The sequence below is a fragment of the Aspergillus aculeatus genome, assembly GCF_001890905.1.
Source record: "Aspergillus aculeatus ATCC 16872 unplaced genomic scaffold ASPACscaffold_8, whole genome shotgun sequence".
NCBI classification, from domain to species: domain Eukaryota; kingdom Fungi; phylum Ascomycota; class Eurotiomycetes; order Eurotiales; family Aspergillaceae; genus Aspergillus; species Aspergillus aculeatus.
The window spans coordinates 428,061-449,210 of NW_017962983.1; the positions used below are offsets into that span (position 1 = coordinate 428,061).

Consider the following 21,150-nt stretch of genomic DNA (forward strand, 5'->3'; position numbering starts at 1 on the left):
GAGTACCAAAACGTGTTTGCACTTCAAGAGACAAGTCCCGCTCCCTAATGGTCAACGCCTCGGCATTGTGCCAGGCCTCAACAATCGCCAAATCTCCATCCAAGCTGACAGCATATAAGTTACTGATGCTCTTGCTGTGAGCTAAGGTCCAGGAGACAGCTGTGCGAGGCTGACCAAGGCATTGGAAATGGAGGTGGAATGACCGCGCGGCCTCTTCGAGTTGACTCGAGTGTCATGCGAAGCCCATGGTTTCATCATTTATCCCAGGACCCAAGGATAGCCATGAGAGCAGCAAACCCTTCTTAGAAGAGATATGTGTCGGTGAAACATGCTTTCAAAGAGGGACAAGACATAAGTGCTCGATGTTGTCGAGTCTCCTAATGAAGCTTCCTCCCATGAATCGTGCTGATGCCATCCTCTATGTAGGCCTGAGGTGTCGACATGGCATACATTGTAAAAGCGGCACCGTCTCTTGATAAGCTCGAGTGGGCCACGAGTTCAGCTGGAATCCAATGGATCTTATCCATTCTTCCTGATAGTGGAGACATGATTGAGAAACTAGAATAGCTCAGTCCAGCCGAGACAGCCGTCGTTCAAGCGCGTAGGGCAAGGAATCAGTGCGAGCAGTTTTGCTGGGCGGAAAAAGAACCTGGACTGCTCCGATCCCAGCTCCCCGTAGCCTTTCCTCCCCCGCCATGGTTCCGTTGGAAGTGACGTTGGCTTAGTTGAACCAATTCACCCACCGCTCTACAGTACATACAAAGTGTGTTCTTTTTTCTCTATCCATTCGAAAGAATACGAGTTCTTTCTCCCCGCGCCGCAGACGACTCACAAAACTAGGTACCCGTCGCCTTGCCTTCCGAACACCACCCCCCCGTGAAACAACAGAGCGCACCCACTCTCGTTCCCAGTCCCTGGTGGATCTCGACAGAACCTCTAACTCCGTTGACTCCTCACGGAACGCACATTCGCTCGCCGATCTCCTCTCTCCTGCAACCGACCCGTCCTTGCTTCTCATCCCCTCCATTCCCCTCTCCTTCTCCGGTCGTCCTATGAATCGGCAGGTGTGTGCGTGTGCAAACTGATTCAGGTCGGCCACGAACCCGCTACCACACCTACCAATGCAGACCGTCTTCACCATCACACTCAGCGAAGGTTTATGGTGTCTGATGGTCACTAGCCGTCAGGTAGGGAGCCGGGGTTAAAATATTCTGCGACGCAATGAGCCAGACTACTTCCCTTCTCTCACCGTCACCTTCCTCGTCTATCGTACGGCCGGCCGTCGAGTTGACTCCAGTCATCGAGGAGCTGAAAACTATCGCCAGCGGGCATGCGATAGACTCCCAGCTAGCACTTTCGGCAACCGAATGTTTGCTCCGTCTCCGCCACACATTTATCGATGACGACCATCCACGAGAGGCTAAGGAGTACTTTCGACAACTGCATGGCTTTCAGTGTCTGATCAACCTCCTCCGGAAGATTGCGGAGTTATATGATCCAGAGCAAGTTTCGCAAGATCAGAGGAAGTCACTATTGGCACTCTTCAAGGATACATTGGCGGTGTTGGCAGAAGCATTGAAGGACCATTATGGAAACAAGCGACACTTTGCGACTCGGATCTCTGGAGGAGGACGAGCAACCTTGGAGGACATATTCGCGATCATAGCGAAGAAGGCAGATGGCGTGCGGGGTGACACAGAGCAAATTTATAGCGGAATTCTGGCAGCGGCTCTTTGCCAGGAGGCGGTCTCCAGTATCTTCACAACGTTAGAGACAAAATTGCGATCGGCCTCCGAACTACTACCTGATCAGATCCGGTCAGAAGTGGATCGATGCGTAGGACAGTCTGAGACCGTTGAAGTACCTGAATTGCTGGAACCTTTTATCCGTGTATGGCTGCGCCAGACGTCAGCCTCGCCGTCTGACCACAACGTCCAGAAACTTGCTGTTCCTGCATGCCTGTCTCAGCTGGCCTCTCAGTCCCAGCGGAATATCACCACATTACACAATGCCGGAGCACTCTCTTTGATCCTTCCTCTCCTTTTCAGTGACGAGCTCTCGGAATCGGAGAGGCTCCTATACCAGGAATTAGGACAGTTATTATGCGCTCAAGGTGTCGGCAAGCTAGACGATGCAGTGTACATCTATAGGAGGGCACATGACTGTCCCAAAGTTCTACAGTTCCTGGTGGATGTTCTCAAACGCTCGAAAGGGCCCCCTTTCATACAGTTTGATCTGTCATTGCATGGCTTCTGCTCGATAGAATTCTCTACCATGGGTCGCTTGTTCCCCCCGGCAACTTCGTCTGGTTACACTTTGTCAGTATGGGCGCGTTTCGATCAATTTGACTCGAACACACACACCACAATATTTGGGGCATTTGACCCCACGCAGACCTGCTTCTTGCTGGCCTATCTTGAAAAGGATACGCGTAACTTCATCCTGCAGACTTCAATCAAGGGAGCACGGCCTAGTGTCCGATTCAAATCCGTTGCTTTCGAGCCTAGCCGATGGTACCATATTTGTGTGGTTCACAAGAAGCCTAGACCGCCGTCGTACTCTCGTGCCTCCTTGTTCATCGATGGCGAGTTTGTGGAACAGCTGAAGATAGAATATCCGTGCATGCCTGTCGCAAGTTCCCCAAATCGGTCGCCACGGGTCCAGGCATTTCTGGGCACACCTCAGGATCTAGCAATGAGGCTGGGAAGAGGGGTATCTACCTCTCGATGGTCTCTGGCTAGTGCTATCCTCTTCGAAGAAGCTTACAGCGATGACCTGATTTCTGTCTTCTACAATCTTGGGCCCCGCTATTACGGCAACTTTCAGGACTGTCTTGGCTCTTTCCAGACCTACAAGGCCTCGGCCTCCTTGAATCTACGCAACGAGCACCTGCATCCTGGTAAGGAAGAGCAATCAGATATTGTCACCGCTATCCGGAAACGCGCTAGTACCCTCATCCAAGAGAGCTCCATCATCATCAACGTCTCTCCGCTGTCTGTCTTGGATGATGATGACAGCAATACCGTCGATGAAACCCGGTTGCTCAAGTCATTGTCCAAACAAGCCGCACGGAATCTGCATCAGATGACAAAAGCAGGTGGGAATGCAGTAGCGGTAAACGGTGCTACTCCTGCTATAAACGATGCATTGACTCAACCCCATGGCGTGGGTGTGTTGACGGGCGACCCTGTTGTTGCGGTACCGCACTCTTTGGACGATGCAAGTTGGTGTATTGGCGGCTGCGCGGCGATACATCTGAGCCTTCTCCATGCAGCCGGTACTGCGGAAGCAACCCTTCTGGCGGTTGAGGCTATTTACGAGGCTGTTCAGGACAATTGGCGTAACAGTGAAGCAATGGAGAAAGAAAATGGTTATGGTATACTTGCAGCGCTGCTGCGCGAAAAGCTTGGGGTTACTTCTGGGGGTTCCTCAAAGTCATCGACTGTCTGCTTCAGTCAGGAGGAGCGATCCGCGTTGGCCCTGGAACTTCTTCGTCTGACACTGAAGTTTGTTGGGTACGACTTTGAACAGACCGAGCGGTCCATGATCACCAACCCTCTCGCATACAGAGTGCTGCTTGTCGACTTGGAGATCTGGAGGTTCGGCGATATACAATTACTCGAACTCTACTATGCCCAATTCCGTGTCTTCGCCAGCGAAAGCCAGTTTCGTCGTTTTAATGCGAAACGACTTGCTAGAATGCGTGAGCTCTCCTTTTCGTCAATGCCAAGATCATGATAGCACATCTTTGCTAACCAAAGATAGGTGTCAACAAGAAATTGCTCGAAGCCCTTAAGGGGGAGGATTTTACCCACGAAGCATTGGTCCTTTTCATTCCTGCCTTTAAATCTCTGATGGAGAGCTGCTTATCAGCAGATCTGCTTCGCTCACTAGCTCTGTTTATCACTTATGCCATACATAAGCCACGGGAACCCATGAGACTTCAGAAAAAGAGGAGCATGCGCTTTAATACCGGCGTGCGGCAACAGCAGGTCCTCAATAACAATGTGGCATACGTTCCTAGCCCTACGATCGCCGCAGAAATGCTTCGCATGTACTGTTCTATGCTCTGCAACGCAAATGACCTTAGTCCTATCAGGAAATTTGCTAGGGCTGTGACAAACAAGGTATGTCAAAGACGCCTGCTCATCACATTTCCAGTGGATGGGAGTGTCTGACTATTCTATAGTGGTTGTTGTACCTCTTGTGCGAGGACGACCCTGAGATTGTAGTAGCGGCGCTCCAAATTATCGCTCGCCTCCTTATCACTCATGGAGGTAGTTACTGTAAAAAGTTCACTGATAAGACAGGGGGCTACGTCCTCATGCGCCATTACTTGAAGAGATGGTGGCACATACCTGCCATCTGGTCACTTTGCTTTGCCATATTCTTTGGTCAAGACGTCGGCAAAATGAACATTGATAGATCATTTGACAAAGACGGCTTAATGGAAATGTTGTCAGCGGGCACTCCATTACAAATAATGTTCCCTGAGATATTCCCTGTCATTACTGAGTTGATGCAGATCTCCATGGAGCAAACAGTGTCCGCAGACGGCTCTATGCAACCAAGCACAAAGTCTGGCGAAGGACCTGAGAACGGTTTGACAAACACGACCCACCCCTCAGTGTTGGCCCATAAGAGTGCAACTACCACAACTGAGAAGATCCTGCTTCTGAAAACCGTTGTTGAATTTTTTTCGACTCTTCAAGAGAAATCACAGAACTTTCGTGATTTTACAACACAACCGGAATATGCTCGATGTCTACTATTGGCGCTATTTCCAGTGGTTACTGGCTCAGCCCCGGAAAGCGCAGATGTTGAAATACATCCTCGTGCAAATAGCCTTGGCTTCGGCGACCACAATCTAGTCATACGTCCACGCTCTAGAGGTGTCAGCGAGCTACGGACAACAACGGTGGAGCAACCAGGGAGCCGCGATGGTCTTGGTAGGTCACTCGGCCGAACATCGTCCTTTATTCTTGTTTCATCCGACAAGGGCAAGCACATGCCGTCTTCTGCACGTATAGCCCATGCGTGCAGCCCGAAGGAAATTGAACTGAAAGGCGTCATGGACCATTCCTCAGTCATCGGTGTGCTCGATTTGATTATTCCAGTTTTCTTTGCGCAGATCATGGAGAAGAAAGACTTCTCTGGTCTTGGCATATACACGAAGTCCCCTCCTGGGTCCACGGAGCATCGAGCACACTTTAACTCTTGGGTGATGGCACATCTTCTTTCTACTCTCAAGAAACATTTCGTTACGAGGCCCGAAGATCTGGCCGAGCCGCGCGTTCTAACAAACATCGGTCGGTTCGTGACACATCTCGGAGAAGCTGTCTTCGAAGGTTGGTTCATCGATGGAGTAACCACGACACTAGAATTCGCAGGGACGATTTTAGAGTACCTCCAAAGGCCCGATGTCTCTCGCATGAAAACCATCAGGCTATGTAGCCAGACGGTTACGACAATCCGCACGACTGTTTTCCGCCTAGTCATTCTTGGGCTATCCGAAGCCGAAGGCCCAGATGCACTGACCTTCTTGAACCACCTGTCGTACTGGCAAGTCGTGCTCTTGTCTGGCGACGCTCGCTCAGACTATTTGCATTTGCTATGCTATCTACTTTACACCAAGTTAGATGATCAAGACGAAAGAGTACGCCAAGCTGCGGCTGGGCTCTTCAGGATCTTGCTTGTCCAAAAGCCCACTGATATGGCTACGATTCTAAGTCACGCTTCGACCAATCTGCAGAAGCGGCTTGCTGCAGGCTTTGAGACCGTGGTGGGGATGGACGATTTCGAATTTCTGCAATGGTTCGATGACCAGAAGGAGGATCTTCAGTCGGTTTTCTTTGGTGTCATATCAAAGCAATGGGAAGAATTTGCTCAAGAAGAGAACACAAGCATTGACATTACTTGGCGAACGCGGGTAGCCAGACGTCAAGAACGGTTGAAGCAGTGGAAACAAGCGGAAGTTCTCGGCGATGATGTTACGCGCAAACATGAGGCAACCTTCCCTCATTGGGCTTCGAACATCTCAGCGTCCGAGTTTCTGAAGTCTCAACGAGCACTTCAGGATCAGCAAGACGATAGTGCATTCATGTGGTCAGCTTTCTCCAAGCTAACTGTGGATCTACGGCGGTATGGCGGCCTTTTAAGCGAGGACCGGGAGAAGAGATGGCGTCTCGACCAGACGGAAGGACGTAGCCGCATGCGACTTCGCCTGATTCCAGATGACTCGAGTGAAAGACAGGACTATCAGCCCAAGCGGAAAGCATCGGAGCCGCCAGCTATCAAATTAGACACACAGGTTCAACCGTCTCCTGGCGCCGAGGCACTCGACCTCACCCCCATGGCTGCGAACAATGAAGCTGCGGATGCCAATGTTCAAAGCATTGGTCCTGATGGTAGAAGCATGCTGGAAGAAAGCTTTGAGATGATCGACGACCCCAAAGCCGACTTGGAAGACTACGAGGATAAGAATCGCAAGGTCATGCGCAGTTTACATCGCGGGGATCAAGTCGAAGGCGTGTGTAACATGTCCCGGATCATCGGTCTGGAGGCATTTGAGGGCCTTTTGATCCAAGGTAAAGATCATATCTACATTCTAGACAACTTCTTTCAGAGGTCCGACGGTGAAATTGTGAACGTCTGGCAAGCGCCAACGGATGAGCGCGACCCTTACGTCCGCATGATCGCCGGGCGAGAATCAATGGAACGCAAAGCGCAAGATCATGAAACGCGAAGCTGGAAATGGTCTGATTTAATCAGCGTTTCCAAGAGGAGATTCCTGTTCCGTGATGTCGCCTTGGAGATTTTCTTCTCAGATGGCACCAGCTACCTTTTGACACTCATCTCGTCGCGAGCTCGGGACAGTCTCTTCAGTCAACTCGCCGCCAAAGCTCCTCAGGTTACCGGTAGTGTCGGTCACGCACGCCCCGAGGATGCTTGGAGATTCGAAACCCTCAGAAGTCAAGAGGATGCACCACAAACACTGGGTTCGAAGTTCGCTAGTGTCTTCGGACATTCCCCGGTTTATCCAGCAACGCGCAGGTGGGCGAAGGGGGAAATTTCCAACTTCCATTACCTGATGCTAATCAACACACTAGCTGGGAGAACGTTCAACGATCTCACGCAATATCCAGTGTTCCCCTGGGTGCTCGCGGATTACACTAGTGAGGAACTGGACTTAACCAATCCCCTGACATTCCGCGACCTTTCCAAACCCATGGGTTGTCAGACATCGGAGCGCGAAGCGGACTTTAGGGAGCGTTACAAGGCCTTTGCTGAGATGGCAGACGAGAATTCGCCGCCTTTTCACTACGGCACTCATTACTCTTCCGCCATGATCGTCAGCTCCTACCTCATCCGACTGCAGCCATTCGTCAAGTCGTATCTGCTGCTCCAAGGGGGCACATTTGATCATGCTGACCGCTTATTCTATTCGATTGGAAAAGCTTGGGAGTCTGCCTCACGCGGTAATATGTCCGATGTGCGAGAGCTCATTCCAGAGTTCTTCTACCTTCCGGAGTTCCTCACCAACTCAAACAAGTTTGATTTTGGATTTCTTCAGAATATGACAACTGCCATTGACTCGGTGGAATTGCCCCCGTGGGCGAAGGGTGACCCTAAGATCTTCATTGCAAAGCATCGAGAAGCTCTCGAAAGCCCCTACGTCACGCAGAACCTACACCATTGGATCGACCTGGTGTTTGGCTGCAAGCAGAAGGGCGAGGCTGCAGTTGAGGCAGTGAATGTCTTTCACCATCTCTCCTATCAAGGTGCCAAAGACATCGATGCCATTGAAGACCCTGTCGAACGACTTGCTACCATCGGGATCATTCATAATTTTGGCCAAACGCCTCACCAGATCTTCAGCCGGCTACATCCACAGAGAGAAGATCCAGGACAGAAGACGTCACGGTTAGACCGGCTGGCTGAGTCGCTGACTCAGCTCCCTCTTGCTCTTCTTGGTGAGTCCTATCTAGAGGATTTTGGTGGGTATCAAGTTATGTACTAATAGCAGTGGCAGATATCGGCGAGCAGGTCTCTTCATTATCGATGAGGCAAGACCGACTGCTATGCGCGGCTGCTCTACGGTTGAATATCCCTCCCAGCTACGACAAATACATGGAATGGGGCTTCTTCGATGGCAGCGTCAGGTTCTACTCTGCCGATCACCGCAAGGTATGGCAATGATTTCATATGTTTCTGTGAGCGATGTAGCCTCTAACGCGATTGCAGCTTCTTGGCCATTTCGAGCACATCCATGCGGGCCAGCTGTCGTGCGCATTATTCGCCGACTCGAGGACGTTGGTGACAGCGGGAACAGACTGCACCGTCTCGATCTGGACTTTCACCTCGTCGGGCAAAAGCGTGGACCTACAGCCCTCCGGGTCATTGTTCGGGCATCGTTCTCCGGTCACCGTACTTGCGGTGTCCTGGTCATTCAGTGCGCTCCTGTCAGCCTCGACTGATGGGCAGATCATGCTATGGGATCTCAATCGGCAGTGTTTTGTCCGAGAGCTGCCGGCCAACGGACCTGTTGATGTAAGCTGTCCCGGGATACGTGATGGACTTGCTGATGTCTAACATTTTGAGTAGTGTGCTAAGATCAACGACGTTACCGGCGAGATCATGATATGCCGGGGCGATCGTCTCAGTCTGTACAGTCTCAATGGAGCCTTGTTACTTGAGCAGGTGGTAGGCGACTCTGCAGATGACCAAGTCATGACTTGCGTCTTCTACGAGGGAGTCAACAATATGTGGCAAGAGCGGGAGCTACTGTTCACGGGGCATAAACGGGGTGTTGTCAATGTGAGTGATTCACTTCAAGTGCCGACCGAACCCTACAGTCACTGATGCCTTTTAGATCTGGAGCAAAATCGTCCATCATGGACGGTTTGAGTTGGAGCTCATTAGACAGCTACATCATGTGGACAACCTCCGTGACAACGGCGCCAACATCTCGGCAGGTATCACCAGCATCCTTGCATTGCCGCATGTTGTCTATACCGGTGATGAGGTTGGTAGAGTGGTGAGTACACACGCATGTGATGCAAAGGTCGATCGTATGCTGATTTATGATTAGTATGAATGGAGCTGTGTTCAACGCCGATGATGAGGTTGTGAAAGAAACTCGATACGCATTTGGTCGTTGCTAGAAGACTTGAAGAAATTTCTAGACGTGCTTTGAATCTGGGTAATAAGGATCCCGATGCCTAGCTTCTGCGATCCACCCAGGCAGTATTTCGGCATGCAATCTCCAATTGCGCACTTTGGTCTCCAGCGCAATTCTTTCCCTCTGGGTATGCCAAAAATTGGAGACTCCACTGTATATAGCCAAAATGATCCCGTGGGGGGGACACGCGGAGAAAAAAGTTGCGGTAGCCACGGAAGTGTGGGGGCAGTTGTACTACATCAAGACTAGACAGAGGGCCCAGGAGTCGCGGAAGGGCGGGTATATTGTCCTGAATGGGAAGCATTACCTCCAAAGAATCATTCGAGAACGGTTAAATTCGGTTTTAATGGCGGATCAGGGGGATCCTGGAACCGGAAAACCATCTTGCCTCGTTAATCCGAGTACTCCGTAGTGAGCTGGAATGTAGCGGGCAAAGGCAACGGGAGCCAAGACAAAGACCGCAGAACAAGCCGAAAGAGGGGCAACCGAGGGGTAGACGGGAACGGTAGGGGAGTACTGCTCCGTATAACTGCTGTACTGTACCTATGACCATGCAGTGAGCCCACAGTTGCTGCAGCGGCAGCTCAAACACGCTGGGGAAGAAACCTCCGGTGAAGCAAAAAGGGCCTGGATGGGGTCGTGATTAGCCGGGCGTGAGTGGACCGCCCGGCGCTGTCTTGCCGGCCCAGTGTGCTCCGGTCTGCACCAACCAACAATGCATGAATTGAAGTATGTATGGGGAGGGGGAGTAGGATGTGAGAATGAGAGGTGATACAGGCACTGAGTAGGACTAGTGCGCTTCGTGTTGAGTAAGAGCTATAACGATAGTGATAGTAAATCCGTAGGTGGCATGTATGCATTGTAGATGGAGAGGTCGATGAAGAGAAGAGAAGGAAGGGAAGTTAAGTGGAAGGAAATATTAACAACAACAGAAACGAGCAGAAAGGCATAGCGTCATCGGGGAGGGAAGCTGTTTGCCCCACCATTCGCTCATCCAGTTTCCCTTCCCAATTCAACCACTCCCACCCCCCCCTCCCCCTCCCACTTCCCTCTCCGCTGACTTCCCTCCCCCTACTTATTCTTACCCTATTCCGCCTCTAATCCTTTTCTTCTTTCTTCAATCTATCTAAAAGTTCTTATTCACTTCTAATCTTCCAACCCCATACCTTTCCAGACTCATCTTTCACAATGTCTTCTGCTCTCGAACAGCTCAAGGCCACCGGCACCGTATGTTATTCCTTCCCGCCCAAACTCCCGCGATTCTGCCAACTAACCATCTTTGTTCATTGAATAGGTTGTCGTTTGCGACTCCGGTGACTTCGCCACCATTGGCAAGTACAAGCCCCAGGATGCCACCACCAACCCCTCTCTCATCCTGGCTGCCTCCAAGAAGCCCGAGTACGCCTCCCTGATCGACAAGGCCGTCGAGCAGGGTAAGAAGGAGGGTAAGACCGTCGACGAGCAGGTCGACGCCACCCTCGACAACCTCCTCGTCGAGTTCGGCAAGGAGATCCTTAAGATCATCCCCGGCAAGGTCTCCACTGAGGTCGATGCCCGTTTCTCCTTCGACAAGCAGGCCTCCATTGACAAGGCTCTGCACCTCATCAAGGTATGATTCTCTTCCATGCCGTGAGAGGGACGAGAAAATGTGAGACTGACATCTTGTAAAGCTCTACGAGCAGCAGGGTATCTCCAAGGACCGTATCCTGATCAAGATCGCCTCCACCTGGGAGGGTATCAAGGCCGCTGAGGAGCTCCAGTCCAAGCACGGCATCAACTGCAACCTTACCCTCATGTTCTCCGAGGTTCAGGCCATCGCCGCCGCCGAGGCCGGTGCCTACCTCATCTCTCCCTTCGTTGGCCGTATCCTCGACTGGTACAAGGCCGCCCACAAGCGCGACTACACCGCCCAGGAGGACCCCGGTGTCAAGTCCGTCCAGCAGATCTTCAACTACTACAAGAAGTACGGCTACAAGACCATCGTCATGGGTGCCTCTTTCCGTAATACCGGTGAGATCACCGAGCTGGCTGGCTGCGACTACCTGACCATCTCCGTAAGTTCCCATCGTTCGCCACGCGCTGCATTATCATAGTCCGCCACAGACACTAACCACATGGATTACAGCCCAACCTCCTTGAGGACCTCTACAACTCCACCGAGGCCGTCCCCAAGAAGCTCGATGCTGCCGACGCCAGCAAGCTCGATATCCCCCAGCGCTCTTACATCAAGGACGAGGCTCTCTTCCGCTTCGACTTCAACGAGGAGGCCATGGCCGTCGAGAAGCTCCGTGAGGGTATCTCCAAGTTCGCCGCCGACGCCGTCACCCTCAAGGACATCCTCAAGTCCAAGATCCAGGCATAAATGGAATAATTCTGTTTTCCCCCTGCGTTCTGTTTTGCTGATCTAAATTGTGTGTGTGAGTATGCATGCGCGCGCATTTTCAAAACTTTTCTTTGTGATGACCCATATATTATTCCCACTTGTGTAAAGAAAAATCTGATGATCATGATAATTTGATGAGTTTCGAAGCAGTTCAGCTGGATTTGGGCTGGGTAGATACAAAAATGATGATTGTCATTTAGAGTGAGCGCTTTGGTAAATTGACTGCATTGCTCTTCTTACTCAGTAATACGTTCCTCTTAGAAGTACTAGGGTTCTGATAGCGAATATAGTGTACAAGAAGGGGTCCGCTGGTGGGGTAAATGTCCTGGTACGAGTCAGTCCGAACTCCAATATGACAGCTGCAGCAAGGGCACGACTTGCATGCCGCATGCCGACGGTGGATGGTGATGTGGCGGCTTCAAAACAAAACTAAACTGCGCAGAGTATCAATTATACGAGAGGGCGCCTGGATGTAACATTGAAGATACGATGTATGCACCGTATATCTTGCGAATGGAGTTCATGGAGGTTCGTTGGGGGCAGGAAGAACTCCGAGATCGCCGGTCAGTGGCATGCACGGGTGAACTTCAACTCTTTCTGAAGGGGGGGAAATCATGGATGGATGTAGCCACGTCTTTCCCTTTAGGTGCTGCTGTGCTGCCGCTTTTGCTGGTCTGCGCGGAGCGTGGCGGTGAACTTTTGGGTGCGTGTATTTCCCAGCGGGACGATCTTGGGGTCTACTTCACTATAACTACCTTATGGAAGATTGTGCCGGAGATATAGATTTGCAGGAAGGAGGAAGAGCGAGTTCTGAAGGATATCTACATAGATCATGGGTTGGTATCTAGTCACTTAGGTAGGCTGAGACTCTTCCCTTGCATAGCAACAACCATGACTTGTGTCCTGTATGTGCTACGCGGTCCCCGTTTCTTTGCTTGACCATGCAGATATACAGTACAATGTGGCGGACTTGAACACTGTACCCTGCACCTGTCAACTACAGACATCTGATGATTTTCTCAGGTTCCTTTCTTGACAACCTCGTGATCGATACATGATCACCTTGGAATCGCCGCCATACAGCTTGATCGGCCAATCTGGGACGAGTTGAGCTGAGGCGGCATCCCGGCATCGACAGGCGCCCCTTCCCCACCCCCCCGGGACGCAAGCACAACCTTGTCAACGGCACCTCATTGATGGGAGAAGGAATATGATATCATCACGGCATGTTCCGAAGACCAGGACAAGAAGAGACTGCTCTAAGACTGTCGCTTACCAAGCAGGCAAGATGATCGCAGGACTTGTGTTCGGTACAGTAGAGCAGGTGCGTGCTCAGTAAGCTATGAGTGAGTGTCCCGGAACTGCTATGAAGTACATACAAAAGCAGCGCTGTGCGCAATCGGGCAGCTCACATGCAAAAGAAACAGTCCTAAGTTCAGCGAGAGTTAAAGTCGCCATCTACTTATGTCTTGTATCCGGCTGGAATGTTTCTTGGGGGTTTATCGCACTGCTTCGGTGGTAGAGTTGGCGGCGGGTTGGAGAGAATAGGTTTGCTGATAGGAATGCAGCTTGGGAAGTGAGAAATGAAAGAATTCGAGCAGATGAAGTATGGCTTGTCACTATAGAAGGCAAAGCAAGCCATTGTCAACAGAAACACTCGTGCTCAATGCACCGTATGTGATGTGCATCTGGACCCGACCTGCTTATGAATCGGAGGTGAGGATGGAAGACACAAACAAAACGTCATTCCCGAGAACCCCGCCAGGTGGGGTAAAACCGACTCAGATTGGAAGCTCGTCGAAACCGAACCCACTGCCGCTGCTGCTCCGTTGCTACTGCTTGGTTGCCGGTGCAGTTGGTGCTCCTCCTCGGTGCTTTGCTCATTTTAGCTTACCCCTCGTTCGCTTTCCTCCACTTCTTCCCTCAATCCTTCTCTCTCCCCTCTTGCTCTTTCTCCTGTCCCTTCTCCCGTCCCATCTCTTGCTTTCCTCACCAGTTTCTGAATCCCCAGATATCAAATTCCTTCACAAACCGTCAAAATGGTCAAGGCTGGTAAGTTTTCATACACTTCTTTCTTCTAGTCCTCGTATTATTGGTCCTTCGCCTTTCCATGGGATCCACGATCGGCCGACGGCCCGGGGAAAGGGGACCTTGAGTGAGCAGATTTGAGCACCTTGCGATCTCTCCTCCTGCGTCACCCGACCTATCACCGATTGAGGACCCTGCTCGATGGACAGACAAGCTCTGAAGAAGCGCTGCCAACTTGAGTCCCTGGGATCTTTGATTCGTCCTCCCCTGTTGGCTTGACAAAACAAACCACCACTTTGCTCCCATTGAACCCTGCTAGCCGGCTGGTCCTGGCTCAGCTCGGATCGGGTGATCCTGTTTCTGGAAGGCTTCTAGTTGATGAGATCATGGGCTAACTCAAACTTCCCCCTCCTCTCACCAGTCGCTGTTCTCCGTGGAGACTCTAAGATCTCCGGCACTGTCACCTTCGAGCAGGCCGACGAGAACACCCCCACCACCATCTCCTGGAACATCACTGGCCACGACGCCAACGCCGAGCGTGGCTTCCACGTTCACCAGTTCGGTGACAACACCAACGGCTGCACCTCCGCTGGCCCTCACTTCAACCCCTTCGGCAAGACCCACGGTGCCCCCGAGGACTCTGAGCGTCACGTCGGTGACTTGGGCAACTTCAAGACCGATGCTGAGGGTAACGCCGTCGGCTCCAAGCAGGACAAGCTTGTGAAGCTCATTGGTGCCGAGAGCGTCCTGGGCGTACGTTTTTTCAAACCCCCACTCACCTATTGATAGTGTCAAACTGACATTCGCAATGCAGCGGACCCTGGTCGTCCACGCCGGCACTGATGACCTCGGCAAGGGTGGTAACGAGGAGTCCAAGAAGACCGGTAACGCTGGTCCCCGCCCTGCCTGCGGTAAGTCGTCTCTCTAATGGTTTGTTGTGGACTTTTACTCATGTCTCTGCTTCTTTTTGATAGGTGTCATTGGTATCGCCGCTTAAGTGCATTCATAATTGTGTTATGTTGTCAGTTTAGGCCCGAAAGGCTTAACCAGAATGGAAATAGTCTGCTATTGTCCGATTGATTTCATGAAACAGATTGGAATGCATGAATGACTTGATGCGAGTAATCCAGACGATTCCCTGTGTTTGGCGATCATGTAGTACTTTTCTTGCAATGTGTCGTAGTGTTAGGAGATGGTAGCCAGAGTCATAACTCCAGCGCTGTCTCGATGCCAGTGCCTCATATTGCAGTGCTAGGATGAGCACGTTAAGCTGTATCCGAACTAGAAATAGCCGGGGGCATACAATGAAGCTGGTTCCTGTGCCTTTCAAGAGGCATCTGTCAATCGGACGTGGTCTCTGAGAGACAAAATTCGCCACGGCGATGTGGTGTCTAGAGTTGTTTTGACATTGCCAATTGCCAGCACTGTGTAGTTCAAGGAGTTGTGCAATAACCATCAATCACTGTAAAGGTATAATCCATCTTTTCAATCAATGCACACACAGTGCAGTGCATTGTTGAACGGCTAGAATGCAGTAGGCGGAAACTCCCCCACAAAGTCAGGTGTTCCGCCTTGACGCGATTGGTCTCGCTCTCCCGCCGGTGCTGTACCTGGCCAGATCAGCAGCATCCGCCGTCGATGCTCTTTGGTCTTCCCGTTCACCCTCCTCTTTCCCTCCGCCTCTCCTGATCTTTCTCTTTCCCCAATATCCCATTTTCTTTCCTTTTCTCTTGTTTGATTTGTTTTACCCTAGGTCTTGCCAGTCTGACTGGGTGAAATCCTTCTACCTTAACTTTCATCTCCTCTTCACCCATTACGCCAGCTCTCGCCAGAATGCCTCTGGAAGCTCGTGTGAAATCTGTCCTATCCGGCGACACGGTGGTGCTGTCGCATATCACCAATCCCGGCCAGGAACGCGTCCTTAGTTTGGCATATGTCTCAGCGCCCAGGCTGCGCAGAGAAGGCGATGAGGTAAGTCGAATTGTCTCAGAACACGGTGCTCGATCGTTGATCAGATCACCTTTCCTCTTCCGCTGGTTGCCCGCATATGTGTCCTTTGCATTGAGGCAGTGAACTCGGTCTCATTCGAACCTCTACCCTTATCCCGTTGCCACACGTTGCGATGCCAAAAAATCATTCCAAGATATGATGCAGCATCATTTGCTAATCTGAATTGGTGAATTCCTGCAGCCATACGCTTTCCAGTCCCGCGAATTCCTCCGTGAACTCCTCGTCGGCAAAGTAGTGCAATTCCAAGTCCTGTACACCATCCCCACCGGCGCCAAGCGTGACTACGGCACAATCCAACTCCCCACCTTCGAGGTCTCTGTGCCGGATATCAGCGTGCAAGAGGGATGGACTCGTGTTCGTGAAGAGGCTGGTAAGCGCAGCGATGAGTCCGAGGAAACCCTCGCCTACCTCGAGCGGCTGCGTGCTTTGGAAGACCACGCCAGGTCGGAAGGCAAGGGAACCTGGGCTGGCTCGGACAAGGGTCACACTGAAACCAGCTATGAGCTGTCAGACGCCAAGTCCCTGGTTGACGAATGGAAGGACAAGCATCTCGAGGGTATTGTCGAGAGAGTTCTGAACGGTGATCGCTTGGTCCTTCGCTTGCTGCTTTCGTCAGAGGAACATCTGCAGGTCGTCGCTGCCATGGCTGGTGTCCGGGCGCCTGCGGCCAAGCGGGTGACTGCTGACGGCAAGGAGCAGGCAGCCGAGCCGTACGGAGACGAGGCGTTCCAGTTTGTGGAATCCCGTATTCTGCAGCGCAAGGTTCAGGTGTCTCTGCTTGGTGTCACCCCCCAGGGTCAACTGATCGCCAGTGTCCTCCATCCCAACGGAAATGTTGCCAAGTTCTTGCTCGAGGCTGGTTTGGCCCGCTGCCATGATCACCACTCAGCCCTCCTGGGTACTGAGATGGCTGCTTTCCGCCGCGCCGAGAAAGCTGCCAAGGATGCCAGAGTCGGCTTATTTACCGGTCTCGTCGCGTCCAAGGGTCCTGCAGGCGGGGCCGCTGAGGACTACACCGTCAGCCGTGTGTTGAATGCCGACACTCTGTTCATCAGGAACAAGGCTGGTCAGGAGAAGAAGATCAGCTTGAGCAGTGTTAGACAGCCAAAGCCTTCCGATCCCAAGCAGGCGCCCTTCGCTGCCGATGCTAAGGAGTTCGTTCGCAAGAGGCTCATCGGCAAGCACGTTAAGGTTACTGTCAACGGCAAGAAGCCTGCAACAGAGGGTTATGAGGAGCGAGACGTCGCCACCGTTGTACAAGGAAACACCAATATTGCTCTTGCGCTGGTCGAGGCGGGTTACGCTTCCGTGATCCGTCACCGCCAGGACGATGACGACCGTTCGCCGGAATACGACAGCCTGATGCTCGCTGAGGCTGAGGCTCAGTCCGAGGGCAAGGGCATGTGGTCGCCCAAGCCACCCAAGGCCAAGCAGTATCAAGATTACTCCGAGAGCCTCCAGAAGGCCAAGATGGAAGTCTCGATCCTTCAAAGGCAGAAGCGGGTGCCGGCCATTGTCGATTTCGTCAAGTCCGGTTCGCGCTTCACTGTGCTTGTGCCTCGCGAGAACGCCAAGCTCACCCTCGTTCTGTCCGGTATCCGTGCTCCGCGCTCTCCTCGTAACCCCAACGAAGCCGGTGAGCCCTTCGGTCAGGAGGCACATGACCTGGCTAACAGACGCTGCTTGCAGCGTGACGTTGAGATCGACGTCGAGACCATCGACAAGGTCGGTGGGTTCATTGGTACCCTGTATGTGAACAAGGAGAACTTCACCAAGATTCTGCTCGAGGAGGGTTTCGCTACTGTTCACGCTTACTCCGCTGAGCAGTCCGGTCACGCCACCGAATATCTCGCTGCGGAGCAGAGGGCTAAGGAAGCTCGCAAGGGACTCTGGCACGACTGGGATCCTAGCAAGGATGTTGAGGAGGAGGAAGAGGCGGTCAACAGCAGCAACGGTGCTGAAGTTGAGGATGTTCAGCGCCGTAAGGATTACCGCGATGTGATGGTCACTTACGTCGACCCGACCAACGGTCGCCTCAAGATTCAGCAGATTGGCACCGGTACTTCGGCCCTCACCGAGTTGATGAGTGCCTTCCGCTCTTTCCACATTAACAAGGCCAACGATACTCCCCTGCCTGGACCTCCCAAGGCCGGCGACTTCGTGGCGGCCAAGTTCAGCGAAGATGGGGAATGGTACCGTGCTAAGGTTCGTCGCAACGACCGTGAGAAGCAGCAGGCGGAGGTCTTGTATATCGACTTCGGTAACTCCGAGGTTCTTCCCTGGTCTCGTCTGCGACCCCTGAGCCAGCCTCAGTTCTCTGTTCAGAAACTTCGCCCTCAGGCTGCTGATGCGGTCCTCTCTCTGGTTCAGCTCCCCGGCTCCGAGGACTACCTGCAGGATACCGTGAGCTTCATCGAGGAGCAAGTTTACAACCGTGAGCTTGTGGCCAACGTGGACTACGTCTCTCCCGAAGGCACCTTGCATGTGACCCTTCTGGACCCCACCGAGTCGAAGAATCTGGACCACAGCATCAACGCGGACATTGTTCGGGAGGGTCTGGCAATGGTCCCGCGGAAGTTGAAGGCTTGGGAGCGCGCTGCTGCTGATACCTTGGCTCACCTTCGTGTGATGGAGGATGAAGCCAAGCAGGAGCGACGCGGTATGTGGGAGTACGGTGACCTGACTGAGGACTAAGCTCGCGGGACTCTTCTTTATTTGGATTGACTGTACAAATATTGCGCAGCTGGTGCTTCTTTTACGTTTGATTCCCACGGGCGAGGAACTGTAAGGTCCTGATCGGGCTGTCTAATTCGCCCGAAAACTATTTTGATGTGACCTACTAGGCTAGTCTAGGATACTCCCTCACTTTTTTTTAACTCTGGTTGAAGGATACCAATAAGGAGAAATCAAAACTGATGACGTTCTTGTTTCACGGGCGATAACTAAATTTATTCTCTGCAGTCTACATAAATTGGACCCTGGGTGCATAGATGACATAACCCGGCAATTGTGAGTCTTTCGGGCATCCGAAACTTTGTTTTGCGGTGATGGAGAGTCCACTGCACAGCACGACAAAACTGTTGTTCAGCCCAACCCGCTGGTCTGGTTATCCAATTCGCTCCTTCGTCGGCGACTTAGTTATGTGTGCTGGGCTATAATTCTTGCAAGCGTGTTCAATATCTCTTGGTATCGCAATCATTTCTCTACGCGCCGGGTATAAGGCAAACCCGCGAAGATCCGATCGATCCGCGAGCGCAGCTCTCGTTAAGACGACCCACTCTAGATCCAATAGCCTTGTTTCATTATTTCAGCATTCTTTCTCTATTTTACCAACTATCCGCCCCTGACGAAACCAATACTTACATATCAAAATGCCTTTCTGGGGAAGCAAATCGACGCCGACCAAGGCGGAGAGCGACGCCAGTTCGAATGACGCAACCGACACTAAGAACGACCCGGTCGCTGCGGCATCGCAGGCGGCGGGCACGGCCTGGCTTGAGGGCCATCTCCACCACCTGACGGAAGAGCAGGAGCAGAAACTGGAAGGGTTCAAGAAGCTGTGCGAGCAAAATGGATACTATAGGCCGGAGCGGGATGGCGAGAAGGCTAGTCACGCTGATGCGACGATGCTGTATGTATTCGTCTTCTGCCCTCTTCCCCCCCCCCCCCTTATACGCACCCTTTGCCACAACGGTAGACAAGAAAGACACTGACATCGGGACCTCGACTTGTAGGCGCTTCCTTCGCGCACGCAAGTTCGACATCGATGGCGCTTGGGGACAGTTCAAGGATACCGAGGATTGGCGCCGCGAGAACGCCATTGAGTCGTTGTATGAGAACATCGAGGTGGATGCATATGAAGCTGCTCGGCGGATGGTTCGTTATTCCTCCAATGATTGAAAACGTGTTGAAGATGAATATGGTAGCTGAGTGGTCTGCTCACTATAGTATCCTCAATGGACCGGCCGTCGTGACCGTCGCGGTATCCCTGTCTATGTGTTCGAGATCCAACATTTGAACAACAAGAATATGGCCGCGTACAAATCTACCCTCTCCACTGAGACCCAACAGTCTTCGAAGGTTCCCGAACGGTTGCTACGTCTCTTCGCCCTTTACGAGAACCTCCTTCGCTTTGTCATGCCCTTGTGCTCGCAGCTGTCTCGCCCCAACCCGGAGACGCCCATCACCTCGTCCAACAACATCGTCGATGTCAGCGGAGTAGGATTGAAGCAATTCTGGGATCTTAAGGGTCACATGCAAGATGCCAGTGTGTTGGCGACCGCTCATTATCCTGAGACTCTAGACCGGATCTTCGTGAGTTGTTCTCTGCATAGCATATGGAAAGGCGTTGCTAATATCAAGTCAATGTAGATCATCGGCGCCCCTTCTTTCTTCCCCACTGTCTGGGGCTGGATCAAGCGCTGGTTTGACCCGGTCACCACGTCCAAGATCTTCATCCTCTCGGCCGCAGAGGTGAAGCCGACCCTGACGAATTTCATGGATCCCTCCAGCATCCCCAAGCAATATGGTGGCGACTTGGACTGGAAATGGGGCGACATGCCCAATCTCGATGAAGAAGCCCGTCAGGTCGTCGGCGCCCTCGAAACTCCAGCCGCTGAAGGCGAAACCAAGCCCAGCTTCATCAAGGGCCCCGTCTTGTTCAACGGCAACACCATCGAGGTCCTCGGCAAGGTCAACGGCGAGAGTCGGAAATCCACCCTCCCTGCGGGTGCCCTCGCTCAGCAAGGCGGGCCCGCTGCTACCCCGGTTGAAAAGGCTGCCGCGCAAGAGACTTCTGTCGCAGCCACTGAAGACGAGAAGGTGGCTGCCGTGCAAGAAGACGCGGCCGCCCTCAAGTCAGAAGCTGAGACGGCCACGAACACCGTTGCCGTTTGAGTTTATCCCATTTGACCTATTCCTCTCGTTCCGACTATAATATCCTTCTTTCTTAGCCAATTTTCTTCGCTTCATCTCTCATCAAGACATTCATCAAGACACTAATCAACAAACCATATGAGGCGTCATTCGGATCGACTTGGATAATTACATAGAAGATTTCTGCACTGCATTCCACACGATGGGCTTATTTGAAGAGACGATCAGTACAATCTGAGTTCACCAAACGATTGATCAGGGCTTGGTCTGACTTGACTCAGGTCGATTGCTCAGTCTACACCTGGCACTTCTCTATTTCTCCATCAATTCCCATACTCTAGCGGCTGGGGTCTATGCCTGATATATATTCGCAAAACTAATATTTCATTTTAACATTTTTATTCGAGATGCTTTGAGCACTAATTTAGACATTTATTCTCATCTGGGGTTATCTCGGGTCCAGCGTTGCGGTTGCTGTTCTTAGGCTTCACTTCGGGATATTTGCCAGATAATTACTGATCCCGAGGAAGATTACAAGGCTTAAAGGATAAGAGATAGAATTGTGAATGCCCAAACCCACTCAGTAGGGGTCATATTTCCAATGGGCCGTAGCCGGCAATGCATGGGGACCGCAAGAGCGAGGGCTAGACTAGCCGCAAAGGTCAGTCGGCCA

At 52.1% G+C, this 21,150-nt stretch overlaps 5 protein-coding genes across 5 annotated transcripts; all 5 read left to right on the forward strand.

Annotated features, from left to right (window-relative positions):
- Positions 1 to 1,221: 1,221 nt before the first annotated feature.
- On the forward strand, positions 1,222 to 9,091 carry ASPACDRAFT_29074 (Beige/BEACH domain protein; the record flags this gene model as incomplete). Its single annotated transcript, XM_020199608.1, has 7 exons — positions 1,222 to 3,703; positions 3,766 to 4,127; positions 4,190 to 7,973; positions 8,027 to 8,187; positions 8,245 to 8,550; positions 8,605 to 8,817; positions 8,873 to 9,091. 7 exons carry the CDS (start codon positions 1,222 to 1,224, stop codon positions 9,089 to 9,091), a joined length of 7,527 nt encoding a protein of 2,508 aa, XP_020056040.1.
- Positions 9,092 to 10,369: 1,278 nt separating this feature from the next.
- Positions 10,370 to 11,543, forward strand: ASPACDRAFT_60534 (sedoheptulose-7-phosphate:D-glyceraldehyde-3-phosphate transaldolase TAL1; the record flags this gene model as incomplete). The annotated part of the gene is made up of 4 exons (XM_020203568.1): positions 10,370 to 10,408; positions 10,476 to 10,790; positions 10,852 to 11,235; positions 11,307 to 11,543. The coding sequence occupies 4 exons, from the start codon at positions 10,370 to 10,372 to the stop codon at positions 11,541 to 11,543; spliced, it is 975 nt and encodes a 324-aa protein (XP_020056041.1).
- A 2,010-nt stretch (positions 11,544 to 13,553) lies between these two features.
- Positions 13,554 to 14,759, forward strand: sod1 (superoxide dismutase SOD1). The gene is made up of 4 exons (XM_020205230.1): positions 13,554 to 13,616; positions 14,014 to 14,345; positions 14,407 to 14,503; positions 14,567 to 14,759. Exons 1-4 carry the CDS (start codon positions 13,604 to 13,606, stop codon positions 14,587 to 14,589), a joined length of 465 nt encoding a protein of 154 aa, XP_020056042.1. The 5' UTR covers positions 13,554 to 13,603; the 3' UTR covers positions 14,590 to 14,759.
- Positions 14,760 to 15,232: 473 nt separating this feature from the next.
- ASPACDRAFT_119347 (putative transcription factor (Snd1/p100)) lies at positions 15,233 to 18,520 on the forward strand. Its single transcript, XM_020196240.1, has 2 exons — positions 15,233 to 15,563; positions 15,783 to 18,520. The coding sequence occupies exons 1-2, from the start codon at positions 15,426 to 15,428 to the stop codon at positions 18,294 to 18,296; spliced, it is 2,652 nt and encodes an 883-aa protein (XP_020056043.1). The 5' UTR covers positions 15,233 to 15,425; the 3' UTR covers positions 18,297 to 18,520.
- Positions 18,521 to 18,617: 97 nt separating this feature from the next.
- ASPACDRAFT_119348 (SEC14 family lipid-binding protein) lies at positions 18,618 to 20,974 on the forward strand. Its single transcript, XM_020196241.1, has 4 exons — positions 18,618 to 19,233; positions 19,337 to 19,478; positions 19,551 to 19,916; positions 19,974 to 20,974. Exons 1-4 carry the CDS (start codon positions 18,974 to 18,976, stop codon positions 20,496 to 20,498), a joined length of 1,293 nt encoding a protein of 430 aa, XP_020056044.1. The 5' UTR covers positions 18,618 to 18,973; the 3' UTR covers positions 20,499 to 20,974.
- The last annotated feature ends 176 nt before the right edge of the window (positions 20,975 to 21,150 follow it).

What these genes read in the sequence shown, in the direction of transcription:
- ASPACDRAFT_119348 (XM_020196241.1), top strand. Translation starts at nt 18,974, where the DNA reads ATGCCTTTCTGGGGAAGCAAATCGACGCCGACCAAGGCGGAGAGCGAC. An exon ending in CACGCTGATGCGACGATGCT is followed by an intron (nt 19,234 to 19,336) that starts GTATGTATTCGT and finishes CTCGACTTGTAG; the next exon opens with GCGCTTCCTTCGCGCACGCA. An exon ending in ATGAAGCTGCTCGGCGGATG is followed by an intron (nt 19,479 to 19,550) that starts GTTCGTTATTCC and finishes TGCTCACTATAG; the next exon opens with TATCCTCAATGGACCGGCCG.
- ASPACDRAFT_119347 (XM_020196240.1), top strand. Translation starts at nt 15,426, where the DNA reads ATGCCTCTGGAAGCTCGTGTGAAATCTGTCCTATCCGGCGACACGGTG. An exon ending in TGCGCAGAGAAGGCGATGAG is followed by an intron (nt 15,564 to 15,782) that starts GTAAGTCGAATT and finishes GAATTCCTGCAG; the next exon opens with CCATACGCTTTCCAGTCCCG.
- sod1 (XM_020205230.1), top strand. An exon ending in GTGCCGAGAGCGTCCTGGGC is followed by an intron (nt 14,346 to 14,406) that starts GTACGTTTTTTC and finishes TTCGCAATGCAG; the next exon opens with CGGACCCTGGTCGTCCACGC. An exon ending in TGGTCCCCGCCCTGCCTGCG is followed by an intron (nt 14,504 to 14,566) that starts GTAAGTCGTCTC and finishes TCTTTTTGATAG; the next exon opens with GTGTCATTGGTATCGCCGCT.